This window comes from Biomphalaria glabrata, chromosome 14, assembly GCF_947242115.1.
Source record: "Biomphalaria glabrata chromosome 14, xgBioGlab47.1, whole genome shotgun sequence".
NCBI lineage: Eukaryota > Metazoa > Mollusca > Gastropoda > Planorbidae > Biomphalaria > Biomphalaria glabrata.
Window position 1 is genome coordinate 8,073,300 of NC_074724.1, and position 25,951 is coordinate 8,099,250.

Sequence of the window (25,951 nt, forward strand, 5' to 3'; positions counted from 1 at the left end):
CCCAAATTCCAACAGCACAGTTGAGGAAGATTTTGATTTTAAAACCCCATCCAAAATTTACGATAAACCCCATCTTCAATATAAAAAAAGCGAATTACACACTTAAAATTCTATGAGCGTAGCCAAAGGGGTTTTGAGTTTAACCCCCCCCCCCTTTCCAGTTGGGGTTTGAAGCTAAAAAGTACCTCTTCAATATAAAAAAAAGCAAATTACACACTATAAAATCTATGAGCGTAGCCAATGGGGTTTTGAGTTTAAATCCCCTTCCTCCAGATGGCTTTTTCTTTAAAGTTTAAAACCCCTACTGATAGTTTTGAGTTTAAAATTCCCCTACAGAGCGTTTAGAGTTGAAAACCTCTCTCTTCAATATTATTTTAAAGCAAATTACAGTCACCAAATTCTATGATCGTAGCTAAATGGGGTTTTGAATTAAAAACAAAACAAAAAACCAGAGAGTTTTTAGTTTAAAACCCCTCAACAGATGATTTGACGAAAAAACTTTTCTTTTCTATATAAAATCTATAGCGAAATACAGGCATGTAATTCCAAGAGCGTAGTCAAGAAAGGTTACAAATTTCTACCAGTGGCTTGGGCTCCATTAATAAAGTGTGAATAGTCTTCTGCCGAAATTGAAAATCATTAAATGTGGCTCAACAAAGATGGCTAAGACAGATTTTAGGAGTCAGTCATAGAGATCGGGTCTAAATCAAAGAAATCATATGCCGAACTGGGAGTCGAATCCTTGGTAAGGTTGTGACAGAGCGTCGCATGAGGTTTTGCGGGACATGTTTTCCGACAAAATGAATTACGCAAAATAAGAGTTGCGGAAACAGCTTGCCGGAAAATGCGCCGAACGGCGCAAGAGGGTCTAAGTCAGTAAGAATACCACATTAGGTTTTTGAACTAAAACTTTTTAATAGCAAGATAATGCACTGTAGATACCTCAGAATATGTATTTTGTTGGCTTTCAATACCAGAAATAGTGCTCGGCGGCGGGGCTTTGCCCCGCGCTGGGGGAGCGCTGCGAATTCCCCCAGACCTCCTTGCTAGCAAGGGCGGGGAGTCTACAATAAACAATAAACGTCAGAATGTAATAAAGATTAATTATGTACACACACACATATATAAATATATATAAATAAATAAAAATTTCCGCGAGGGGGGGGGAGGTCCGGGGGGTATCCCCCCCCAAAACCCTCCCCGAAAAGAAATCCTGGCTACGCCCATGTATTAGAATTAAAAAAGAAAGCAGTGTTTCTCAACATTCGGCGAAAAAGCACACACACAAAAGTCATGTGAAGGCTCTTCTCTCTTGATAGCTAACCCAACAACAGCATGTCTTGTCACAGTCTTTATGTATACATAAATGTGGACTTCTAAAATACACTTTACCAGTGTACAGAGGAAGATTTGAATTGAACTATGAATTTATTATTGTTGTTTTTTTTACTCTTTAAAATTTTTTAAGAATTGCGTGGCCTATAATTTAATAAACAAGCTGTACTAATGTATTAATAAATGTATACAGTCCCATCAATAAGCATGCGTTTTTGGTGTTTTTGTTTGTTTATTTTTTTTAAATAAAATGTTTGCCAAAATAAAGTTTCATTTACCGAGATCTATTTGATTGGGTTTAGCCCAAGGTGTTTAGACTGGTCTGAAAACAATTTCCTTTAGGAATTATAGTCTGAAAGGATAAAAAAACTGAAATGTCACCAATATTTTTTTTTCTCTGAGTGACCTTGACTTACTTTAAAAAATGTTCCACCTGTAACTCAGTGGGCTTTCTAATGTATTTTTTTTTAAATTTATTGTTTTAATAGTAATAATACAACTAAACTCACGGAAAACTGTTTTTATTCAATACTAATGAAAGGGTTCTGAAACAACTCCTTGCCTCAGTGTAACAGAGATAGACTTCACTTGTTTGACACATATTTTTTGGGGCTACATAGTTTACAGCACTGATAATCATCTTTTTTGAGGAGAAAGTGGCTGTACCCATCTGTTCTAAAATGTGTCTCTGGTAATGGTTTTCTTGCAGACATAGCAGGTACGTCAGGGAAATTTTCCAGTGACGGTCTATCCCGCTTTCTTGAAGCATTTAACTGTATCAAAAGTGTTTCCAATTTCGATTAAAATGTCCTAACAATCATCAGTTTCTTTTTAAAAATTTATTACAAGTCAACACAATGACAGATGACGGCACGACAGCCAGGGTTTGTTTTTAGTTTTATTAGAAGGCATTACAAATAACATTACAAGCCCAAACTCCCTTTCCTGTTCACTGGATTCTATTCCCTTTGATTGCTATGCCTCTGCATGTCCAATTTGTAAATTTGAAAAAAAATAAAAATAATTTTATTTATAAGCGCTGTTAACAAACAAAATGTAGGCTCAAGGCGCTATGATAACATTACAAACACAAACACGACAGCTAAAATGACAAACTAATCTAAAAAAGTTTTAAACAGGTAGGTCTTAATGTTCTTCTTGAAAGTGGTGTAGCATGTTTTCTGTCTGAGATCAATGATGAGTGAGTTCCAAACCTTTGGTCTGTGCACTTTAAAAGCCCGCAGACCGTAGCTTTTGAGGGAGAAAGGTGGCACCACTAAAAGCGTTGAGTCCATTGAGCGCAGGGCTCTCTGAGGTATATATGGAGTGAAAAAATCTCTGAGATACAAGGGCATTTCTTTGTTGTACATACACTGATGACAACGTGTGGCCACCTTGTAGTCTATTCTCTTTTTACAGGAAGCCAATGGAGCGTGCACAGGAGCGTAGGAGCAGAATCTTGTCTTGTTTTTCTTACATGCTGTGTTGTTCTGCTGAATACGTTGCAACTTGGCTATTTTGTCATCGGATATACCTGCTAGCACGGCGTTACAGTAGTCAATGAGGGAGAGTATGATTGCTACAGCTAGCTTTTTTGTTGACTCCGTATCTAAATGCACGTTTAAAGACGTGGCGTTGATATAGTGTGACTATAGAGAGACTGGTCACTACTACTGTGTCGCGAATGCGTAGAATGCTGGGTTCGTGCTTCCTGGAGTACTCTTGACACGTGACAAACATAGATACCACAAATGGACTTAAGTCCGTTTCAGCAGACAAAACATAAAGTTTATTTTACAACAATAATATCAATACTGCACTCCTTGTTAGTTACACAAGTAAAGAAAATCATATCCGCATAACAGCGGTATCAAATATATCCAATACGTTAAACTCTCTAGAGTAGATTACAAATCACGTCCGCATCTCAGCAGGTAACACTGTACAGAATAATACAGATTAACTACTAGAAATACATGTCTCAAAAGACCACTGGCATCAACTGCCCAAAAGTAAATATCTAACTAAAATTACTACTCGACTTTTCTAAATTACTACTTAGTGTCCAAAATAGGGACCAAAATACTACTTGACCGCCCGGTCTAAAGAATACTACTTGACTGACTTGACTGAATTCAAAGTCAATTTTATTAATTCTACTTCCTGTTTTCTACATCAAGAATTCCACGTGTCTTTTAACCTCTTAACATGACGTGAACATTAAATCAGGCTATGTCAACTGAGACTGTGACACCGTTGTTAAATATGGTCGGATCTGGCATAATCTGCGCAGCTGCAGATAAAGACCTTTGCAGAGCTGACTTATGTGTGGGTCGAAAGATAGTGTTGAGTCGAAGAAAACTCCAAGATTCCGCACTACATGGACATGGGGGAACCTGACAGTTCGTGATAAAAAGAGAATCTGTGCTTTCAACTTTTGAGAAGTTGTTCCTAGTGCCTATCTTAATTATTTCTGTCTTGTCTTCGTTCATCTTAAGTTTATTCTCAACCATCCAATCGCTCACCCTTGCAACTGTACTACTGATTTTCACTGCCAGATGCGACACATCTGAGGGTAATGAAGAATTGTATAACTGAGTCATCGGCAAAGAAATGGTATAAGATGCCGGTTGGCTGTATGACACCGCTGAGTGGGTGTGTATACATAGTGAACAGTATTGGGCCTAGAACTGATCCTTGGGGTACTCCGTACTTCAAAAGTAAACTTGTTGATTCTTTCCCGTTGACAACGACACTTTGGGTGCGTTCAGTCAGGTAGGATCCAAGCCACTATAGGACGATTCCTGCTAAACCAAAATAGCAGAGAATCTGGCCATCATAATTTCATTGTCTAGCGTATCAAACGCTGCGGACAAGTCAAGCATGGAAAGTATTGATATGTGGCCTATGTCGGAATTGTGAAGTAAGTCGTTTAGTACCCTGACCACTGCTGTCTCTGTGATACGGCACTTCCTATACGCAGATTGAAATTCTTCCAAGAGACAGTACTGTTCAAGATGAGAAAGAATGTATTGAAATTCTTCCAAGAGACAGTACTGTTTAAGATGATAAAGAATGTATTGAAATTCTTCCAAGAGACAGTACTGTTCAAGATGAGAAGGAATGTATTGAAATTCTTCCAAGAGACAGTACTGTTCAAGATGAGAAGGAATGTATTGAAATTCTTCCAAGAGACAGTACTGTTCAAGATGAGAAAGAATGTATTGAAATTCTTCAAAGAGACAGTACTGTTCAAGATGAGAAAGAATGTGCACTAACACGGTGCGCTCCAGAAGCTTTCACAGGAAGGGAAGATTTGATACCGGGCGATAGTTTTTTAGACATTCCGGGTCAAGACTGGATTTCTTTAATAAGGGTCTAACAAGTGCATGCTTAAATAGATGTAGTGCAGTTCCTGAAGTCAGTGAAGAATTCACAATGGCAGTTAAAAGCTTATAATTTAATTATTGACCAGAAAAAAACAACACGGTTGTACTATAAACGTTTTCATTGGTGCTTTTATTTTTAATATGCCAAAACGAAAAGGTGCGTTTTATATTGTAAAAAAATCCTTTTGCAATAAAATGATACACAAGAGTATAAATAAACTATATGTTGTTGCGTACAATAATTCTTATCATTTAATTATTGAAACTTTAAAAATTTCGAAAATGTAAAAAAAAAATACATTTTCAAAAATCTAAGCCAAAGAGATGACAAAGCTGAAAAAAAGAGTAATGCTCAAGTCTTTCATTTTGGTGTGTAAACAAAGATTGCTGCATAAATAGACTGACGATAGATAGATAGATATGGATGGATGGATGGATAGATAGATAAATAGATAGATAGATAGATATGGATGGATGGATGGATAGATAGATAAATAGATAGATAGATAGATAGATAGATAGATAGATAGATAGATAGATAGATAGATAGATAGATAGATAGATAGATAAATATAGATAGATAGATAGATAGATAGATAGATAGATAGATAGATAGATAGATAGATAGATAGATAGATAGATAGATAGATAGATAGATAGATAGATAGATAAATATAGATAGATAGATAGATAGATAGATAGATAGATAGATAGATAGATAGATTCTTTATTAAGTTCTAGGTAAAAAAAAAGGTACAATAGTGGTTTAAGCGTATAAAAAATATTAAAACGACGGAAGTGCAATGTTTATTCATGCAACAGTTTTACTCAATATTTACATTCATATCTTTCCTGAAAAGAGAATTATAAAATGGAAAAAAATCAAAACTTCTATGTAACGACACATACATTTTCTCAATATTTTACATGTAATTTAAAAAAAATGCGCTAAACATTGTATTTAATAATTCATTTTATGTCTTTTTAGAATCAAGTTTGACATAAACATTGATTTTTTTAAATTACTTTCATTACATGTTTGTTATATGTCATTAAAATTACATGTTTTGTAGGTTATTATTATAGTAGTACACTTTTTTTTCACCACTTGCCACAGTCTGCAAAAGAACTCAGAAGTAAAAAGCTGGCTAGAAGAGGAAGTGGTAGATCATTACAATGAGACGTTTGTGGTATGTCTTTGTAATCAGATATCGTTAATATATATATATATATATATATATATATATATATATATATATATATATATATATATATATATATATATATATATATATATATAAAGAAGTTTGGTGTAGGGTTTACTAATAAGATATCGGATGTAGACTTAGTCATTGCATTAATTGATTATTTTAATTGTCAATGGAGGAATATATTTTAGCTTCTTCTTCATCAGCACCTAAGTAAATCAGTTTGTGCTCTGCCAGATAAGGTAAGGTCTGGTTGACAATCATCTGATTGTACAGTGGATTGTAAGCAGAAGGCAAATCAGAAATCTTTTCAATTGAATATTGTTGCTGTTTGTAGTTTATTCGTTTCTTACCTTAGAAACAAAGTATAAAATTTATTTTCACAGAAAGAAACACAGCAGAACATTTACTTTAACAGAAAGAAACAAAGCAGAACATTTACTTTAACAGAAAGAAACAAAGCAGAACATTTACTTTAACAGAAAGAAACAAAGCAGAACATTTACTTTAAAAGAAAAGAAACAAAGCAGAACATTTACTTTAAAAGAAAAGAAACAAAGCAGAACATTTACTTTAAAAGAATAATCCAAATATTAAGCGTTTTATTATTAAAGTAACTCGAAAGTTTTTTATATTTTTTGTCATAATAATAATATTTATAACCAAATCAGAGCCTGCCATAAAAAAAAATTAAAAAACTTGGGACGGTTCAGCTGCTAGTCCAGTAAAAGTGATAAATGTAATGATACCTCTATTGAAAATGTACCAAGGCCTAAATAAAGTTTTTTCAAAACGTGTTAATTTGTATAAAGAATATATACAATTATATATATATATATATATATATATATATATATATATAAAATTTTATTTTCCAGGTCTAATTATGCCTTTTAAAATGTTTTCTAAGATCAAGGTATAGTTGTGTCGTGCTCGGCATAACAGAAGAGGACAACACGTTTTCCTAAAACTGAAAACTGGAATTAGGGCATGTCTCCTGAGAATGTCTCATGAGAATGCCTCCTGAAAATGTCTCCTGAGAATGCCTCCTGAGAATGCCTCCTGAGAATGTCTCCTGAGAATGTCTCCTGAGAATGTCTCCTGAGAATGTCTCCTGAGAATGCCTCCGAGAATGTCTCCTGAGAATGTCTCCTGAGAATGCCTCCGAGAATGTCTCCTGAAAATGCCTCCTGAGAATGTCTCCTGAGAATGTCTCCTGAGAATGTCTCCTGAGAATGTCTCCTGAGAATGTCTCCGAGAATATCTCCTGAGAATGTCTCCTGAGAATGCCTCCGAGAATGTCTCCTGAAAATGCCTCTTGAGAATGTCTCCTGAGAATGCCTCCTGAGAATGTCTGTTGAGAATGTCTCCTGAGAATGTCTCCTGAGAATGTCTTCTGAGAATGTCTCCTGAGAATGCCTCCTGAGAATGTCTCCTGAGAATGCTTCCTGAGAATGTCTCCTGAGAATGCCTCCGAGAATGTCTCCTGAGAATGTCTCCTGAGAATGTCTCCTGAGAATGTCTCCTGAGAATGCCTCCGAGAATGTCTCCTGAGAATGTCTCCTGGGAATGCCTCCGAGAATGTCTCCTGAAAATGCCTCCTGAGAATGTCTCCTGGGAATGCCTCCTGAGAATGTGTCCTGAGAATGCCTCCTGAGAATGTCTCCTGAGAATGTCTTCTGAGAATATCTCCTGAGAATGCCTCCTGAGAATGTCTCCTGAGAATGTCTCATGAGAATGTCTCCTGAGAATGCCTCCTGAGAATGCCTCCTGAGAATGTCTCCTGAGATTGTCTCCTGAGAATGCTGATCTCGACCTTAAACATCCCGTACGTTGACATGTAACCCGAACAAGATACTGGCCCCAAAAACATCACGGACAAGATGTATGGACACGCTGAGTAGTCCATCTTAGATGTAATTAATATTTATTTGATTATCTGAGCCCTTCAACTTGATCATGAGAAGGAAGAAAAATAATGTTTACAAAAATGATAATTATGATGGATACGTAACTTACGAGATCTCTTGGCCATGATATATATGACAATGGCGATTAACAGCATACCGCCAATGACTGAACCCAGCACCGCAGCCACCACTTGGACTAATTCAATAGGACTTTTTGGGTTGGACGAACTAATAGATAGACCAACAGATGAATCAACTGATTTCTGGAAAAAAAAAATTATATATATATACACACAGTGGCGGACCCGGTGGTGGTGAGGAGGAGTGAGGACGGTCTCTCTTTGCCCGCAACTTGGCCTATTCCCACAGACACACACAAGAAGGAAGGTGGATGAATTTTTGTAGAGAAATCTAACAATTTATACACGAATTTTTTACTTATGCTAATAATATATAGGCCTACTAATTATTTAAATTTTAACCAATATCTAGATTATGCTACCCCCTCTGGTATATTATCCGATATGGTGGGGTGGAGGGATTGCATCGATCCCGCCCCGCCCCTCTAATCCTTTCAAGTGGGGGGACGGTCCAATGTTTTGTTGTAGAAACATAAATAATATTATATTGAAATTGATTTGCTTAAAATAATATAATATGAAGCAGTAAAATACTAATTAGAAATTTTCAAGACAAATTAAGGAAGAAAAGATTCAGGGAGAAAAGTCGGAGGCTATTGTATTACTTACTCTCAGGAAAACAGGTTCACTCTTCATCCCTAGCACATTGGTAGCAATGCAGAAATAATCTGTGATGAAAAAATAATAAAGTAATATTTAATAAATACTTATGGCTTACATTTTATAACTTAAAATGCATATCGATTTGTGTCCGACAATCGACAATTTCGCGCTGCCGTTTGGTCACGAGAAATTTGGATGATAATTTACTGTTGTATATTGATGGGTATTCGAAAAAGTCTAGGGCAGTGATTCCCAAAGTGGTCCATATAGACCCCCAGGGGTCTACGAAGACCTCCAAAGGGTCTACGAAAGTAAAAAAATAAATTGGGGGTCTATGAGATGTCCACGGGGGTCTACGGTAATAGATTTCATTTAAGCAGGTCGTAACTTAATTTTCACATTCCATTAGTGTAATTATTTTATACACTAATATATGATTTGTACCCGAGTTAATCCTTTCAATATTTATCCTGCTATTGAAACGAAACATTCTTGTATTCAATTTCAATACTTATTTAAATAGCTTAATTTTGTCTACATGTAACTAATATTTAAAAAAAAAAGAATGTAGACTGTACAGCGTTAATTATTTAAAATTGGGATTCCTTCCTTCCTTGTCAAACAACAGTTGCCTAAGTGACTTTTATGACGATATGAAACCAGTTACGCTGGAGGATCATCTGAGACAATGCCACCCTGACAAAAATTAAGATTTGAACAACTTTCAAACACTCAAAGTTCAGAATAGACCCACAAAATCTCTGTTCGACATCATATAGAGAAGATTTTGTTTTGTGAGCGTCTTACAAGATGTCTTTACTTATAGCAAAATACGGAAAAAAAACAAAGGTCGATAATTGTTATTACCTTTTTACAAAAACCTACATCTGTTACTATTAAAAGAATTTCTTTAAGCGACAATACAGTTTAAGGTCGCTTCGGTGGCCTGAGTTATAAAATTAAAACCTTCTTATGTAAATCTTTGCAAAAGATATTAATACAGTTTGGTCAGACAAGGTGTAGTGCTGTGTGCTACAAACTGTCTAATTGTCACCATCTTATCTCATCTATGCCTGTGGTTCTTTCTGGGCATAGGCCAACAACCAGCTTTCTCCAGGCATCTCGGTTCTAGGCGAGACTCTCCAACTGTCTCCACGTCTTGCCCATCTGCTTGGCATCTGCTTCCAAATCGCGGTGCTATTGTAATGCTCAAGCAGCCTTCCATTAGCTGAAGAACACCTGGGGATCTAGGGAAAAAGCACCACCACCAAGATTAGGCTATGTAACACCATTGTTAAACCAAAACTACTTTATGGAGAAGAGACCTGGAGAACCACCATCACCACCATGAAAAAAATCCAGGTATTCATCAATAGCTGCCTGAGGAAGATTCTTATAATCCGCTGGCCAGACAAGATCTCGAATGAGGAACAGTGGCAAAGAACAAAGCAGCAGCCCATTGAAGTAGATATCCTTCAGAGACGCTGGAAATGGATAGGTCACACCCTTTGCCAGCCTGCATCCAGCATAACATGGCAAGCCCTAGCCTGGAACCCACAAGGAAAGAAGAAGAGGGGACGGCCCAGGGATACATGGCGGTAATGTTGCCGTCTCCTTATATTTTCTTAAGGTTGACCGACGAGACCTGGTTTAGGCTCCAGTTACTCGCCTTTGCCCCTCCGCAGATTTAATATTTGAGCCACACGTGAAAGATCAAGAAAGACACTAGAAACTGCTCTTTGCGAAACCTTTTACAATGATACTTAAAGCATATTCATTAATTAATTAATTATTTAATGTTAGAAAGACTAATTAATAGAAAAACAGATTTGTGTATAAAACATTATATCCGTAGTTGTGTAGTTTTAAATTACTATTTCACTCTTCAACGCACTACAGTTAGAAATTTGTTTAAAAATAATGTTGATGAATTTGCAAAAATTTGCAAGTTGAGTAGGGGGTCTACCGAAAACCAGAAAACATGGCAGGGGGTCTACGAGACAAAAAAGTTTGGGAACCACTGGTCTAGGGTTACCAGACACAGTCAAGCCCAGAGGAGGACAAAAAGGAGGAAGAAGCCTTTCAAAGTAGGACAACCAAAAAAAAAACAAGGAAAAGCAAACATTAAAAACTAGATCTAGGATTACATTGTATTGGGTAAGAAAAATTCAGACAATCATAGGCTTTAGATCACTATTATATCTAGTATAACTATTCTTATACACAATTTCTTTACCCGGTGGTATCTCATTAGTACAAACATACTTGAGGAACTCCAGGCACGACATTCTTTGTCTGCAGGTTGTACATTGTGTTAAATGTGCCTTTCACTGGAGGATTATTTCCCTACTTTGTCCAGTGCACGCTGATTAACAAAACGCCTTTTTAAACTTTATTATTATGCCTCGGATGGTAAAATAAACACTTAAAGTTCTTGATGTATTTTAATGAAATGGTGTCTCTTTCACATCATTGAAAAAAAAAGGAACACCTGTTCAAGAATGAAGTGGTCCAAAAATTTATCCAGACGGTATAAAAGAATAAATTAGATTGTTTTGACAACGACAGACATTTTTACAGTTTAGGCTAATGCCTGCAGGACGCAGGACACAACCCCAAGAACGTTTAGGCATGTGAATGGTTTGTAGACACTAACTCACTAATAAGGTAACATCAATAGAAGTTACAACCTCTTGGCTTTTCTCAACATTATTTAACTCAAAAGTACAAAAAAATATACATTCGTCTTCTATTAATCTCATCTGTCCCTTGACTTTCGACGTAGGAGTGCTGTTAACAGTTCGCCAAACCCCTCCACGTTTCCCGGTCACCAGCTGTTCTTAGCTGGATATCAAGAGAGAGGCCGGTCTATTCTTTTACGTTATCCAGCTTGCTTTCTTCCGGCCCTTTCTTCGTGCACTCTCCACTGTACCTTGAAGGATGACTTATGGCAGATAATGCCTTACAATATGACCAAACCAGCTCAGCTTTTGTCTCTTCACAATAATGAGAAGCTCTCTCTTTTTGCCAGTAGGAGTGTTGACTTGTAAAACAACAAACTCATTTAACTTTTTTTTTTCTGGTAACTGATCCACAGCATTTTTCTGTAGCATTTTACTCAAAAGCTTGGATTTCTCTTTTAGTCTCAGCTTTTGAGATTATAATTTCACAAACAATTTGGAGTACATGATAGCTTTTGTCTTTATAAACTTACAGCAGCTTTTCGGACACCTGATATATATAACGTATTTTATGTTTACATTCACAAGCTTTATCCACCCCACCCACGAGGAAAATGTTTAATAAAGTTTTTGACTATTTCATGAAAACAAAGATTCCTGAGACCACGATATTGAAAGTTTATAGGAGAGGTGCGTGAAACTCACAGGATAACATCCTACATTTGTTCTATTTAATATTTCTTTAGAGGTACAATAGTTATATTATAATTAATTTTATATTTATTTATTTATTTATTGCGGTGGCAAGACCGCACTACAAACAGTGATGTCCTTGTGAACGCCGGTATGGACAGTATAGAGGGACTTCTTATAGTCCGACAGTTACGCTGGGTAGGGCACGTATCCCGTATGAGGGACGAACGTATGCCAAAGGTAGTCTTTTTTTGGTGAGCTAAAAGGTGATCGACGTAACAGAGGTGTCCCACGGAAACGCTTTAAAGACCAGATTAGGCGCCAAATTGCATTAGCTGACATAGCTGACACCTGGTTGCATACGGCCTCAGAACGAGACAGCTGGGGGTCTCTCACGAAGGCAGCGGGATATACATTTGAGACCAAAAGAAATTCTGCTGCCGAGGACAAACGCAGACGGGGAAAAGAAAATCTAAATCGACCACCTGCGGACAATGGTTATGCTTGCCTGGATGTAGCAAAATATGTAGGTCACAGTTGGGGCTGCGCAGCCACGGGAAATACTGCATTCCTCACTAATCTTCGGACTCAATGACAAGCCTTATTATTATTATTAATTATTATTTATTTATATTTAAAAATATTGTGTGATTAAAAAATTTTTTTCACATTTCGTTTTCTGTCATATTTTTATTTCTTTTTACAAAGCTCATACCAACTCAGTCTGTGTATATGGTAAAAAGAATTCGATTTTTTTTTTAAATTGATTCTCATGATGCAAGATGTAAATAAATAACTGTGCAAAATTTTAGCTGAATCCGAGATTAGGTGTGGGAGAAGTAACGTTTACAGACCTATCAGACTGACAGACGGAGTGAGTTGACACAAGCTTTGTGTAAAAAGGAAAATAGTCATGTTAGTTTGAAACTCCAACCTTCATCATGACTGTTGTGGCTGTAGGATAGTTCGGATCCATTCTGTATCACTTCTCCGCTACCACTGTACCAAGCCAGTGTATACTCCAGGTTACTTTCTTGTACAATACAGGAGCAAGTAACTCTTTCTGCACCGGTTTGACACGAATACAGAGTTATCTTGGGTTTGTCTGTAGAGTAGAAATGTAGAAAAGAAATGATCTATGGCTACACGTCCATGCGAAACATTATTTTTTATACTCATCCCCCTACCCTTTTCTCCCTACCGTTCAAATAAAATGTTTTTAAACTGGTTAGATCTAAATCTATCTTCTATAGCATTACAGAGCATTGTTACAATAAGCACCCCACTTTCCAGGGGAACATGCTTCAATATAAAACGACAATAAAAACTGTGGAGACTCAACCTTCAGTAAGTTTGTTTTGTAATCACGTCCACAACAACTTGTAACTATATAGTATTATTATTTTACAAAGGAATAACTTAAAAGTAAATTATTATTTTTATCTTTTTATTTAATAAAGAAACAAGGCCTATCTAAGAGCTAGAACTCCGCACTCACAACTATTTCAACAATGTAGAAGTTATTTTCATTATTTGTTTCAAACAACTAATTACCCATAATTAAATGACCAAACGGTAAAAATTTTTTTATTGATTCGTGTTTTCTTGTAAGGTACAATTAATAGTTGTTAAAAATTCATATTGATCAGAGAGTGGGTGTGTAAGAAATAACATGCTCAATAATCTAAGAGGGCGAAACTCTACATATGTATCTGTATCTATGAATACTGGAAGATTAATTTCCCGTTTTGGTACCTATTAAAAATAATTACCAGTAATTGACTGATTAGTTACGTTTTTTTTTATCGATTTATGTCTTGTCTATGCAAAATGAATAATTGTGCAAAGTTTAAAATTGATCCGAAAATAGGTGTAGGAGAAATAACGTGCAGGCTACAAATTTTTTACCGGACAGACAGACAGACAGAAAGAGCGAGTTGATAGAAGTGTTTTAAAAAAATAGACTTCTGATACCAATAATAAGATCAAGAGAGTAGTTTAAGTCCAGATGAACAATCTCGTTGGCAACCTCTAACTGGAGCTCGGGCTCTATTTCCAGTCTTCCAATTTCCACACTTGAGACTGGAATAGTTAGTATACAAAAGGAATCGTAGAATTCAATTTCCCCTTCAATCTTTTCATTCCTAGTGGTAGTAAAATTTGTGAAGTCTTTAGATATCTGAAATCATTTTTTTTTTAAATAGACAAGATAAATTATATTATTTGCATGTCTTAGGGTGGGACCCTGTTAACGAGTATAATAGCACCTTTTCACCCCCCTAGAAATGGGTGTGACGAGAAAAATAGCCTCCTTTTACAAGTAAATAAGGGCCGGATTAAAGTATTTGAAGACCTCTGGGCAGAAATTTCTGTGGAGGCCCCTACACTTTTGTAAAAGCTATAATAGAAATACTACTATCTAAAAGCATGCTATATAATACAAGAAAGAGAATACTTGTAAATTAAATTTTCCTTCGTTTAATAAAAGAAATAAAACTATTTAATATACATTATTTAGTAACAAAAAAAATAATTTTAGTGTTTACGGTCACGCAATGTAGTCACGCAATGTAGTAAATCCGGTGTATATTACAAGAATACATGCACATTATAAGCAAATGCTTTTTCACCGCAACAGTGTTGCCAATTGTAAGATTTATAGTATTGTTGGTATTCTTCTTAGAATGTCACACACCATTGAACCTACGGCTCTTGGAACTCTAGTCCAGCAAAAGTGAACAAGAGTTCCCTCTCATCTGGCGGGTGGGTCTGACTCGCGACAAGAGACCACGTACACTGAGACCCCCGCCATTTTCCTTTTCTATAACAGGCTAACTGTGCGGGACACGCCATTTATTATGTAACGGCCCCTTGTGGAACAGCGCCTGGATTGTGACAAGGTTGTGGGAGCTTGTTTACAACTCAGCGCAGTGCAATGAGGATGTTCTCGCACCCCACTTAGGCACCCCCACGAGAGTCTTGTTTTGCTACCCTTTAGCCTAATCGTTTCCTCGTACGATCGTTTCCACACGGGCGCCACTATGAGGCAGGGTATCATGCCCGGGGTATTGTTGGTATAAAGGCGAAGAAAGATTAAACTATACCGACCAGTAAAATATTGTTTTTTTTCTCCATTGTGGGCCCCTTTTCTTTTGCAGACCCTAGGCTGTAGTCCCGACTGCCTTGCCTTAAATCTAGCCCTACTCCCAATTCAGTAAAGACCAGTGCCGGTACTGAGTGATGGGTTGCCTAACTTTCAACTACTAATAAATTATTATTATACGTTAAAATGCAAGAAAAGTAAAATTTTGCCCCATATTGAAAATGGTGCCGGTACGCCGTACCGGTGCGTAGCGTCGTTAAAAGTGTTCCGGTAACGACTATTTAGCTCAATGGTTGCTACGCTACTGTAACCTATACAGGTTGACGTTTCATAAATTAAGGTAATTACGACATCGTTCATTGAGAGCGCGGTGGCTAATTGGTAAAGCGTGGCTTCAGATCCGAGAGGTCCCTGGTTCGAATCTCGGTGAAGCGTTGGATTTTAATTTCTGTAATTTTAGGACGACCCTGAGTCCACCCAACACTAATGGGGATTGGAGAAAGGCGGTTGGTCGTTGTGCTGGCCACGTGAGACCTTAGTTTACCGTTGGCCATAGAAACAGACAACCTTTATATCAGGGGTTCTCAACTTGTGGGTCGCGACCCTTTGGGGGGTCGATTGACGATTTGCCAGGGGTTGCCTAAGACCATCGAAAATACGGATTGTATTGCTTCTATGGCTGTGTGTGTGTGGGGGAGGGGAATCGCGGCAGAGTGGGGGATTGTAAAAATGGGTCGCTGAGCTTTAAAGGTTGAGAACCGCTGCTTTACATCATCTGTCATATTGATGGCAAGATCTGAAAGGGGAATGCCATTTAGTATTACCTGCAAGGCTAATGCATGTGTCTGAAGGATACGTTAGCGATTAGTGTGTTTGCATTTAAATATTGTATACCTAATGCAATTCAAACTTTACCTTATTTATTTTGACATTGAAAGCACACTTTATTTTCGGAAATACTCCGTATGCTCTACAGTCCACTGTAACACCATCCAAGAATATAGTCGAGTTGCAATCCAATAATTTGGGTTTAGCTAAAAAAAAATATAATGAGAGATAAACTACAATAATTTTTAATCAATTAAGTTTTAATAGATCTAGAATTACAATAACGAAAATGCGCGATGGAAAATATTTTATAAATACTTTTTTTTTTACGCAACTTTCATGATACTAGAAAGCTCCGTGCGCTATAGTCCAATCACTTTGTATTTGACAATAATATGCTCATGGTTAGGGTTTTGTATATGAGTCTATTCTGAGCTATAATATTTAACATACTGTGTTTGATATTAAGTTTTAAGGCTAAAACAATGCAGTAGTTTGACAGGTAAATTGACAGATTACATGTGTTTTATTTTTTGTTAACACCATTCAATGCGACAATGTCCATGCAACTTTATGCATAAAGTGGCTATAGCCCCCACGACCCCACCTGTACATTAGACGTATCCCACCTGAACATTTTTTCAATAGAACTATGTACACATATCTATACTTCAACAAATTGGGAGCCTCGTCAGAAGGTGCACAGCCACAGAGTATCATGGTGACTTAATATTGTTGTAACCCTGCCTTGCACCAGTGCTTGTGGTTCGTATGAGCGCACTATTGAACCAGAACAGAAAGACGCTGGGATAGAGGAAAGAACAGTGTATCAAGTGATTGGGGAGAGTCTGTAGTTGGAAACTAAGGAACTGTCTTCTGTGTTTCCTGAACACTGTAGTAGGGACCTAGAGCGAAGCGAGGAATGCTGTCGTTGGTCCGTATTCATGTTGCTGGTAAAAGGACTGATATAATTAGTAGTAAGAATCTTGGAATGCAGACGCCTGATATGTGTTTGTCTTGTTAAAAAAAAACACTCTTTTTTTATTTACTGTAGAAGTTCGTTAAGTTGCCTGACTTAGATTTACAACTACAAAAATGTAAAAACCACCTTCTTGTACTAATACCATTACTTTCGGGTTTGTATCCTTGTAGCGTCTCGACATTATTCTGTGTTATATTTATGGTGCTGTGGCTAGGACATTAAATGCACGGTGCGTTTGGTGTTTGACTACTGCCGATTGTCTCAAGTTCAGCTTATTGATACTGGGTAGAAGGGCGATACGTCACATAAGCTCACCATCACGTGGTTTAGCTGGCTCTCTGAGGCTATTGCCCGAGGTTCACTAACAGATGTTACATGGGAAGGAATGTAAGAATAAAAATAGCACCAGTGCCTTTCCCCCACACCAAAGTTGAAGATATTGCAGTAGTAGTAATTAACAATAATAATGATAACAAAAAAATAAATAATTTAAAAAAAAAGCTTATACGAATAGTAGGCTAATTGTATCAATTAGTTTGAATCAGTCATATAATTAAATCTGTAATAAATCTAGACCAACAACAATAAATGTGTGCGATTAGAAATAATATTTTACCAATTGTTTTTGTTTAGCGCTATTTCGTACTTTTTAACTTTTCAATGTGCTATGATCCTATTTAGAAAAAAAAAAAGGGGGGGGGGGGAGGAGAAATAAAAGGGATATCTGTGTGAATTTTACCATAGTCGCTTTTTAAAGCATTTATAAAGAAATAAAAAAAAAAGGGGGAAACGACCTGAATTTGAACTCAAGGCCCAAGCCTCTTCAAGAAGATATACAAACTAGTATGCTAGTGAGGTGCGATGAAGTAGTGATTTATCTATTATTCGTTTCAAGCTTACTTTAAATCGGCGAAATTTAGAGGGGACTAATTCAGCTTACACCACCACTTCAGTCAAGTAGGCCTACAATTTCTTTCCGTTGTTCGAAATACCAAACAAAATAAATAATTACCGATTGGCTAATTTTTTTTTTACTTATTCTTGAGTTGTCATGTAAAAGAAATAATTATGCAAAAACTCATCTTGATTCAAGACTGGGTGTCGAAAAAATAACGTGGACACACTTTTTACCAGACAAACAGAGCGAGTTGATATAAGCTTTGTAATAAAAATTACCAAAAACACCCAGTTTGCAGTTAGCTATGTCAAGCTCAATATATTTGAGTTTCCACTCTCCGCTGAAGTCTCTATGGACGTTGTATAAATGTAGCGTTGACTCATAAACTCCTGTTGAAGTGATGTTCAAGGTTGTCCTTGTCAGTCTGGCGTTGCTATCAAGGCAGTTTCCAACGTCACATTCAGAAAATACACTATGGTCTTTCTCCCAGAATATATACTTCTGGTCGTGTCCCTTGGGAAAATACGATGCAGATAGATTATAGGGCTTTCCTTCTTCTGCCGGTCGACACCGTAAAGTGGCCTTATCTGTAGCTGAAAGTAAAAATTAAAATAAATCATTAGTGATTCATTAACTCTTTCTCTCCGTAATTATTTACCACATTCTGGTGGAATCAACGTTGGTATCATCAGTTAGGAGAGAAAGAGTTAATAGCAAAAAGGAAGACGTATCTTTGTTTATGTGAAAATAAAGAATTTGATTTTTTTTGTTGAGTAAGTAGAATTTACACGATCAAGATAGACAGACAGACAGACAGACAGATAGACAGACAGACAGATAGACAGACAGACAGATAGATAGGTAGATAGATAGATGGTTACAGATAGATAGATAGATAGATAGATAGATAGATAGATAGATAGATAGATAGATAGATAGATAGATAGATAGATAGATAGATAGATAGATAGATAGACATACAGATATTTCAATTTAATTTTTTTGTTTGATTTGTAGAAACATTTTTTAACGAGCCATTTGGCCTTGAGTTCTAATTATTTCATCAGTACACTGTGCAGTTAAGCAATTCTTACACCCCAAAGTCATGGCCTGCCAATTAGTAAAACGACTAACCACGAACCGATAATTTTAAAATCGAGTCGGGATGAATTTTTAATTCAAGATTTCTCGGCTTTCATCGCTTCTTGACACAAGCTGGGGAAACGTATGGGCTAGTCTTAGTGCTGGCCAGATGATACATTATGAAACGCTGACACCAGTTAAATGGGAGATTTATTTAATCGGCTTCATAGGCCTTCTCCTCTCAAAGTAAAAATAAACAAAGCTTTTACTTAAAAGTCAGATTTTGAAAATTGTGCAATCTTAATCCTACAGACAATCAGTATTTGAGTCCCGCATTCAATCTGTTCATTAAGGCCTAACTACTTATACTAATAATAGCGACATTCAAGGTGAAGAGTGTAGATAGTTACCATATAGATGTTCTTGTTAAGAGGTGTACTAGAGAATTTGACGATAAACTAAACAATGTCAAGGACGCTAAATGGCACTTCATTGTTGCCAACATTTTTTTTTAAATACACAAACGGAGGAGCTTAGAATATTCCATTCAGCAGTACTAAAGAGTTGCATAAAAATTGTCATGTAACTTTTAAACAAACAAAAAATAATTTCAAATACTTTTTTCTAAAAAGACAATACTTCCTCTATATAACGTATAGAGCGATTTTTTATTTGAATAACTAATGAATGCTACATAAAAAACAAACAAACTACAATCGAACATTTTTTTATTCCGCCCCATTCCCCCGCCTTCCCCCCCCCCTCACTTGAGAAATAATCCAGCTTGTACAGATATACTTTATTATTCCAATGATAGGCCTTAAGAAGAAGATTCGCCAAAGTTTCCTGAACATTAATTTCATGGAATGCGAAAATAACGAAGAGGAACAATTCGTTCAAGATTAATATTTTCTCGATCTCTAGTCAAATTTAAATGTAGGCCTATTTCTTTTTTTACTTTGAAAAATTATAACGGTCAAACTAGGGTTTTCCCCGTGTAGTCAACGAGCTAGTAATTCTTTTATCAGCGACATATATCAACTGTTAAATGTCAAGGAAAAAACGTTAGGACCCTTTTCGAGATCCTTGTCCAGCCTCCAAGTTCCACGAAGATAGAGCAACTAGTTGACAGAGGATAGAGCTACTATAAAAAAAAATCACTTAACTGTAGACCGAATACACAAAAAAAGCTAGCAATTTAAAGTAGTTTGTCCGTCATAGATACAAATCTCCAATAGCTAAAATAATAATATTATTTATTTAATTGTTACATTAATATTAAAATTCTTTTATTTAACAAGCATATAGTCTCGTTCTACTTACCGACAACAATAAAGTGAATAGTGAAAACAGTGATACTTATGTATACACTACTGGTAACTTTGAAATATGCCATTTACATTATAAGCGACAAATCCTAGAGTAAAACAGAAACAAAAATCATATATATTGCGTTCGTTAGTTATAAAGGCCAAGCTTGCATTTTGAACATACAAGAAAAAAATTCAGTATTTCCCATCCCAAGGCTACTCAGACCCAGCTGAGGCCTTTAAATTTTGCCACAATCAAAGCAGACAAAACGATTTTCTTCCCAGTTGTCAATCACTAATCTATATATGTAGATAGATATTCATAACCACCTGTAATATATGTTTTGGTATTTCTTCAACTAACGAAAATAAATAGCTAATAAAGATTAAATTAAAGTCCGAAGATTATAGAGTTCAGTAGTTCACGTGTCTACGCAGGCCCAGCAAATATAAATGCATGTATCTCCAAAAATCTCCTTGATCATATTGAAAATTTTGAGGCACTTTAAAGGATTTTAATTGTCAGAATGTGTCACAGATGTACATAAGCAAAACGACAAATTCTAAAATGATTACAACTTCAAAATAAAATAGGTCAATCTATTTGAGAATGTGTTTTAAAAAAAAAAAACAAAAAAAAAACGTCATTTTTTGTGTTTTATCCCAATCAATCTGCTGCTTTATTGAACATTTTTTCTAGTAGTCAATGATTTTTAAGAGATTTGAGTGACTCAGCTCATACTAGAATATCGTAGGTAGTATTTGTAACCAACACTTGACTGTTGTTTCCTGGGGGGGGGGGGGGGATTTCCTTTCCTGACAAAGCTTCAAATTTGTTGACATGTTAAGAGGCTCAATTTACAAGTCAATTTTGAAACCGCTAGGCCAATACAACCCAGTGGCGTCAGTTAAAGGGAGAGTGTTATGAAAGAGGCCTGCATTTTTTGAGAACCCTTCATTGTCCTCTCTTACCATAGGTATGTAAAGTCTTCATAAGTCTATGACTAATTAAAAGAGTAGACAGAACAGGATAGTCGCTTTTAAATTTAAACTATCTACAAACGTCTTTGTTGACTCAAGTCCAAGTCACTTAGGACATTTTCTTTCATGTTTTTTTTTTTTTTGTTGAGTGAAACAAAGCAAAATAAAACTGCTTTACTTTTATAGTCAGTTATTGTTTACCAGTTCTCCTTTCAAAAGTACGTAAAACTTCCATCATATGGTCTAGAAGTCAACAATGTATCATAGGAAACATGATCTCATCATTTAATAATTTTACCACTCCGTCTAATAGTTTGAAAACTATCTATGGGTAAAAACTGTGTGGAACCTGGACGGGTTTTAGATAGAAAACTGCTCAAACGATTTCCTAGAAATTTGACAGTTTATGTATATCTTGTTTTAAAAATCTAAGCGAGTATTCCCGAAATCTACATACATGTTGTTTAGAGTTGTTTTAAGGAAGTTCCTTTCAGACCATGCGATCTGTAAAGCAAATGATGAAAAGGTAATCAGTTTTGTGGCCAATGGTTAACGAGGTTGTCATGTGACCAGCATAACGACCAACCACTTTTACTTTCCCCAACACCCAATGTCAGGTATGCATTACAGATGCCCCAAAAAATTCCAAAATTAAAAATCACAGCCTTCACCAGGACTCAAACCCAAGCACCTTACCACTAAGCCACCTTGCATCAAGAGTTGTTTTGAAGAGTTGAGTAAATAAAATGACGTAGATACATTTTTTGATGACCGAGTTGTGTAGAACTCTCCAGGACCTTAGAACTTGATTGTGTTAGCTCACTGGAAAGACTCCTTGCAATATTACCTTTCTAAATTCGAGGCAAATGTAGGACCAAAAGAAGATTCATTCTTTAAAAAATAATAATAGGCCCACAACTAGCTGAGGTTTTGTGATTAGGCTACATCTATATGCGATGGTTGAAAGGAATGTTTTTGTTGATTAAAAAGGATTTGATAACTAGCGTATACAAAAAATAAAAAATAAATACCAATCAACGTTTAAGCTAACTATAATCTAAGAAAATCTAAAATGTATGCGAAAAAGAAAATCGCAAAAGTCACAAATTTTAAATGACTTGAATGGATAATAAACCAAGATTTCAGATTTGGTGTAGATAAATGTATATATTTCCAAAAAAATATAAATCAATGCATTAAATATAAATCCAGGCACTTCGTGAAAATAAGCTTACAAAAAATACGAAAGACATATTTTTACTTATCTTTATATCTCACTTCTGCCTGTGGTCCAATCTAGAGCAAAAGCCACCAACCAGCTTCCCCCGAGCGTCTCAGTTCATGCATGACTTCGAATGCTTGACGCGTAGCACGTAATCATCTTCTTTTTTGAAGTAACGTCTGTATTATATAAGATAAGATAAGTCTATCTTAACAGTCCCCATGTCATGCCGATCTGATTGGTATCTGCTTCCAAATCTCGACGGTATGTTATTGGTGGGCCGTCCTCTCTTACTTTGGCGTTATTTCCCTTTTCAGACCTTGCGATCTATAGAGCGGAGCAACGAGCATTAGATTCTGTGGCCCGCGGTTAGCGTAGCAAGGTACCCGTGGACCCTGGTTCACGAATACGACGTTAGGCCTCTTCAGGCTGGTTATGAATAAACCATACTATTTCTAACCGCCTTTACGTTCCCCAACTAATGTCAGGTACCCATTAGAGCTAGAACTCAGAGGCACCTAAGTGTCCTGAAATTTAAAATCTCAGAATTCAATCCCGGGAGCACCGGTTCAGAAGCAAATTGCTTTACCACTCAGCCACCGCAACTCCTAATTGATTGTTAAATAATCTAATACAAAATTTGAAATAAAAGAAAACATTAAAGCAGTTTAAGTTATTTTTCTCCAATAACATTTTTAAAAATATAGTTTCGGGCCTATTGGTGAATTTTGTTTATATTTTATTGATCAGAGGCGGACTGGATGTCAAAATCGGCTCAGGCATTGCCTTACAATCCGACCGACAAATTGTGATATGTATCATGGACATCCATTCATATCTGTCCTTAAAATCATTATCTTAAGTTTGCAAGTGCATCAAAAGTGTTGTTCATCCGAATATATTCATACACGGTGATGTCTGTATGAGATATAGACCTTATGCTATTTATTAATATCGTGGTGGCTGAGTGGTAAAGTGTTTGGCATCTGAACCGAGAGGTCCCGGGTTAAAATCCTGTCATTTTTTTTATTTCGGGATCAATAAGAGGCATCTGAATCCATCCAGCTCTAATGAGTACCCGACACCAGTTGGGGAAAAGTAAAGGCGATTGGTTACTGTGCTGGCCACATGACACTTTCACTGACAGGTGGGCCGAAGAAATTACAATAAAAAAAAACAGATGACCTTTACATCATACGCCCTATAGATCGCAAGGGGAGCTTCACTTTAGTATATAAAAAAGGGTTGAATATTAAAAATAGTTTTACAATGTAATACAAGCTTTAATGTCATTCAAGTTATCTCATCGGCACTTTTACTGATGCCCATATAGCCCCCCTCCCCCAACACACACTAGCCTAATGATGAATCAATACATCTCTCTTCAACCTAGTAATCTCCCTTATAGCGCGTTTCTCTATTAAAGTATTTTGTGACATGTAAAAGCTTGTATGATAAGAGGACCTATAACAATCAACAGTTAACTTAATGATACTAATAGCTAGTGATATTGATAGTTCATTAGAAGTCTTAGCGTGTAAGAGACACTCCACTTCCACTTCATAATTGACTACTAATTTAGAAATAACGCCAAGGGGACACGATTAAAAATAACTAGAGATGGTGACGGCCCTTTTAACAGAAATCTATCAATTTTGTGGCAGTGTTCTAATGAAATAAAACAGAAGGGATAAGTGGGGGACTACCAAGGTTCATTTAGGTTAATAGCTACAAATTGTTGGACACTTTTAAAAACTTTCTTTCTTTCTTATACATTTGAACTTTAATTAAACTCTATTGGCAGTGAAGGTTGTTGAGTTCAGTTTGGACTTCACATTGCCCTACCCTGTCGTGCACATTCCTGTACTCTGTTGTGAACATCTTTCTACTCTGGTGCACATTTCTCTGCTCTGTGGTGCACATTTCGCTACTCTGTGTTGCACATTTCTATACTCTGGTGCACATTTCTATACTCTGTGTTGCACATTTCTATACTCTGGTGCACATTTCTATACTCTGTGGTGCACATTTCTCTACTCTGTGGTGCACATTTCTATACTCTGGTGCACATTTCTATACTCTGGTGCACATTTCTATACTCTGGTGCACGCTTCTATACTCTGGTGCACATTTCTCTACTCTGTGGTGCACATTTCTCTACTCTGGTGCACATTTCTCTACTCTGGTGCACATTTCTCTACTCTGTTGAGAACATCTTTCTACTCTGGTGCACATTTCTCTACTCTGTGGTGCACATTTCTCTACTCTGTGTTGCACATTTCGCTACTCTGTGGTGCACATTTCTCTACTCTGTTGTGAACATCTTTCTACTCTGGTGCACATTTCTCTACTCTGTGGTGCACATTTCTCTACTCTGTGTTGCACATTTCTATACTCTGGTGCACATTTCTATACTCTGTGTTGCACATTTCTATACTCTGGTGCACATTTCTATACTCTGTGGTGCACATTTCTCTACTCTGTGGTGCACATTTCTCTACTCTGGTGCACATTTCTATACTCTGGTGCACATTTCTATACTCTGGTGCACACTTCTATACTCTGGTGCACATTTCTCTACTCTGTGGTGCACATTTCTCTACTCTGGTGCACATTTCTATACGCTGGTGCACATTTCTCTACTCTGTGTTGCACATTTCTCTACTCTGGTGCACATTTCTCTACTCTGTTGTGAACATCTTTCTACTCTGGTGCACATTTCTCTACTCTGTGGTGCACATTTCTCTACTGTGTTGCACATTTCGCTACTCTGTGGTGCACATTTCTCTACTCTGTTGTGAACATCTTTCTACTCTGGTGCACATTTCTCTACTCTGTGGTGCACATTTCTCTACTCTGTGTTGCACATTTCTATACTCTGGTGCACATTTCTATACTCTGTGTTGCACATTTCTATACTCTGGTGCACATTTCTATACTCTGTGTTGCACATTTCTCTACTCTGGTGCAAATTTCTATACTCTGGTGCACACTTCTATACTCTGGTGCACATTTCTCTACTCTGTGGTGCACATTTCTCTACTCTGGTGCACATTTCTCTACGCTGGTGCACATTTCTCTACTCTGTGTTGCACATTTCTCTACTCTGGTGCACATTTCTCTACTCTGTTGTGAACATCTTTCTACTCTGGTGCACATTTCTCTACTCTGTGTTGCACATTTCTCTACTCTGTGTTGCACATTTCTCTACTCTGTGTTGCACATTTCTCTACTCTGGTACACATTTCTCTAATCTGTGGTGCACATTTCTATACTCTGGTGCACATTTCTCTACTCTGTGGTGCACATTTCTCTACTCTGTGGTGCACATTTCTCTACTCTGGTGCACATTTCTCTACTCTGGTGCACATTTCTATACTCTGGTGCACACTTCTATACTCTGGTGCACATTTCTCTACTCTGGTGCACATTTCTCTACTCTGTGGTCCACATTTCTATACTCTGGTGCACAGTTCTATACTCTGGTGCACATTTCTCTACTCTGTGGTGCACATTTCTATACTCTGGTGCACATTTCTCTACTCTGTGGTGCACATTTCTCTACTCTGTGGTGCACATTTCTAT

The 25,951-nt window shown here is 36.7% G+C and overlaps 1 protein-coding gene across 2 annotated transcripts; it reads right to left on the reverse strand.

Annotated features, from left to right (window-relative positions):
- Positions 1-4,835: 4,835 nt before the first annotated feature.
- On the reverse strand, positions 4,836-20,836 carry LOC106076876 (uncharacterized). Of its 2 annotated transcripts, none has more exons than XM_056011343.1 (9): positions 20,743-20,836; positions 20,177-20,270; positions 18,049-18,363; positions 15,978-16,096; positions 13,934-14,138; positions 12,894-13,064; positions 8,592-8,650; positions 7,952-8,105; positions 4,836-6,285 (listed from the first exon to the last, which is right to left on the reverse strand). In XM_056011343.1, the coding sequence occupies exons 2-9, from the start codon at positions 20,247-20,249 to the stop codon at positions 6,095-6,097; spliced, it is 1,287 nt and encodes a 428-aa protein (XP_055867318.1). In that variant the 5' UTR covers positions 20,250-20,270; positions 20,743-20,836; the 3' UTR covers positions 4,836-6,094. The 2 variants fall into 2 exon arrangements, with proteins under 2 accessions (XP_055867318.1, XP_055867317.1); XM_056011342.1 differs by lacking the exon at positions 20,743-20,836 and adding an exon at positions 20,494-20,736.
- Between the last annotated feature and the right edge of the window lie 5,115 nt (positions 20,837-25,951).

What these genes read in the sequence shown, in the direction of transcription:
- LOC106076876 (XM_056011343.1), bottom strand. Translation starts at nt 20,249, where the DNA reads ATGGCATATTTCAAAGTTACCAGTAGTGTATACATAAGTATCACTGTT. An exon ending in CTCTCTTGATCTTATTATTG is followed by an intron (nt 13,065 to 13,933) that starts GTATCAGAAGTC and finishes TCTACTCTACAG; the next exon opens with ACAAACCCAAGATAACTCTG. An exon ending in GTGAACCTGTTTTCCTGAGA is followed by an intron (nt 8,106 to 8,591) that starts GTAAGTAATACA and finishes TTTTTTTTCCAG; the next exon opens with AAATCAGTTGATTCATCTGT.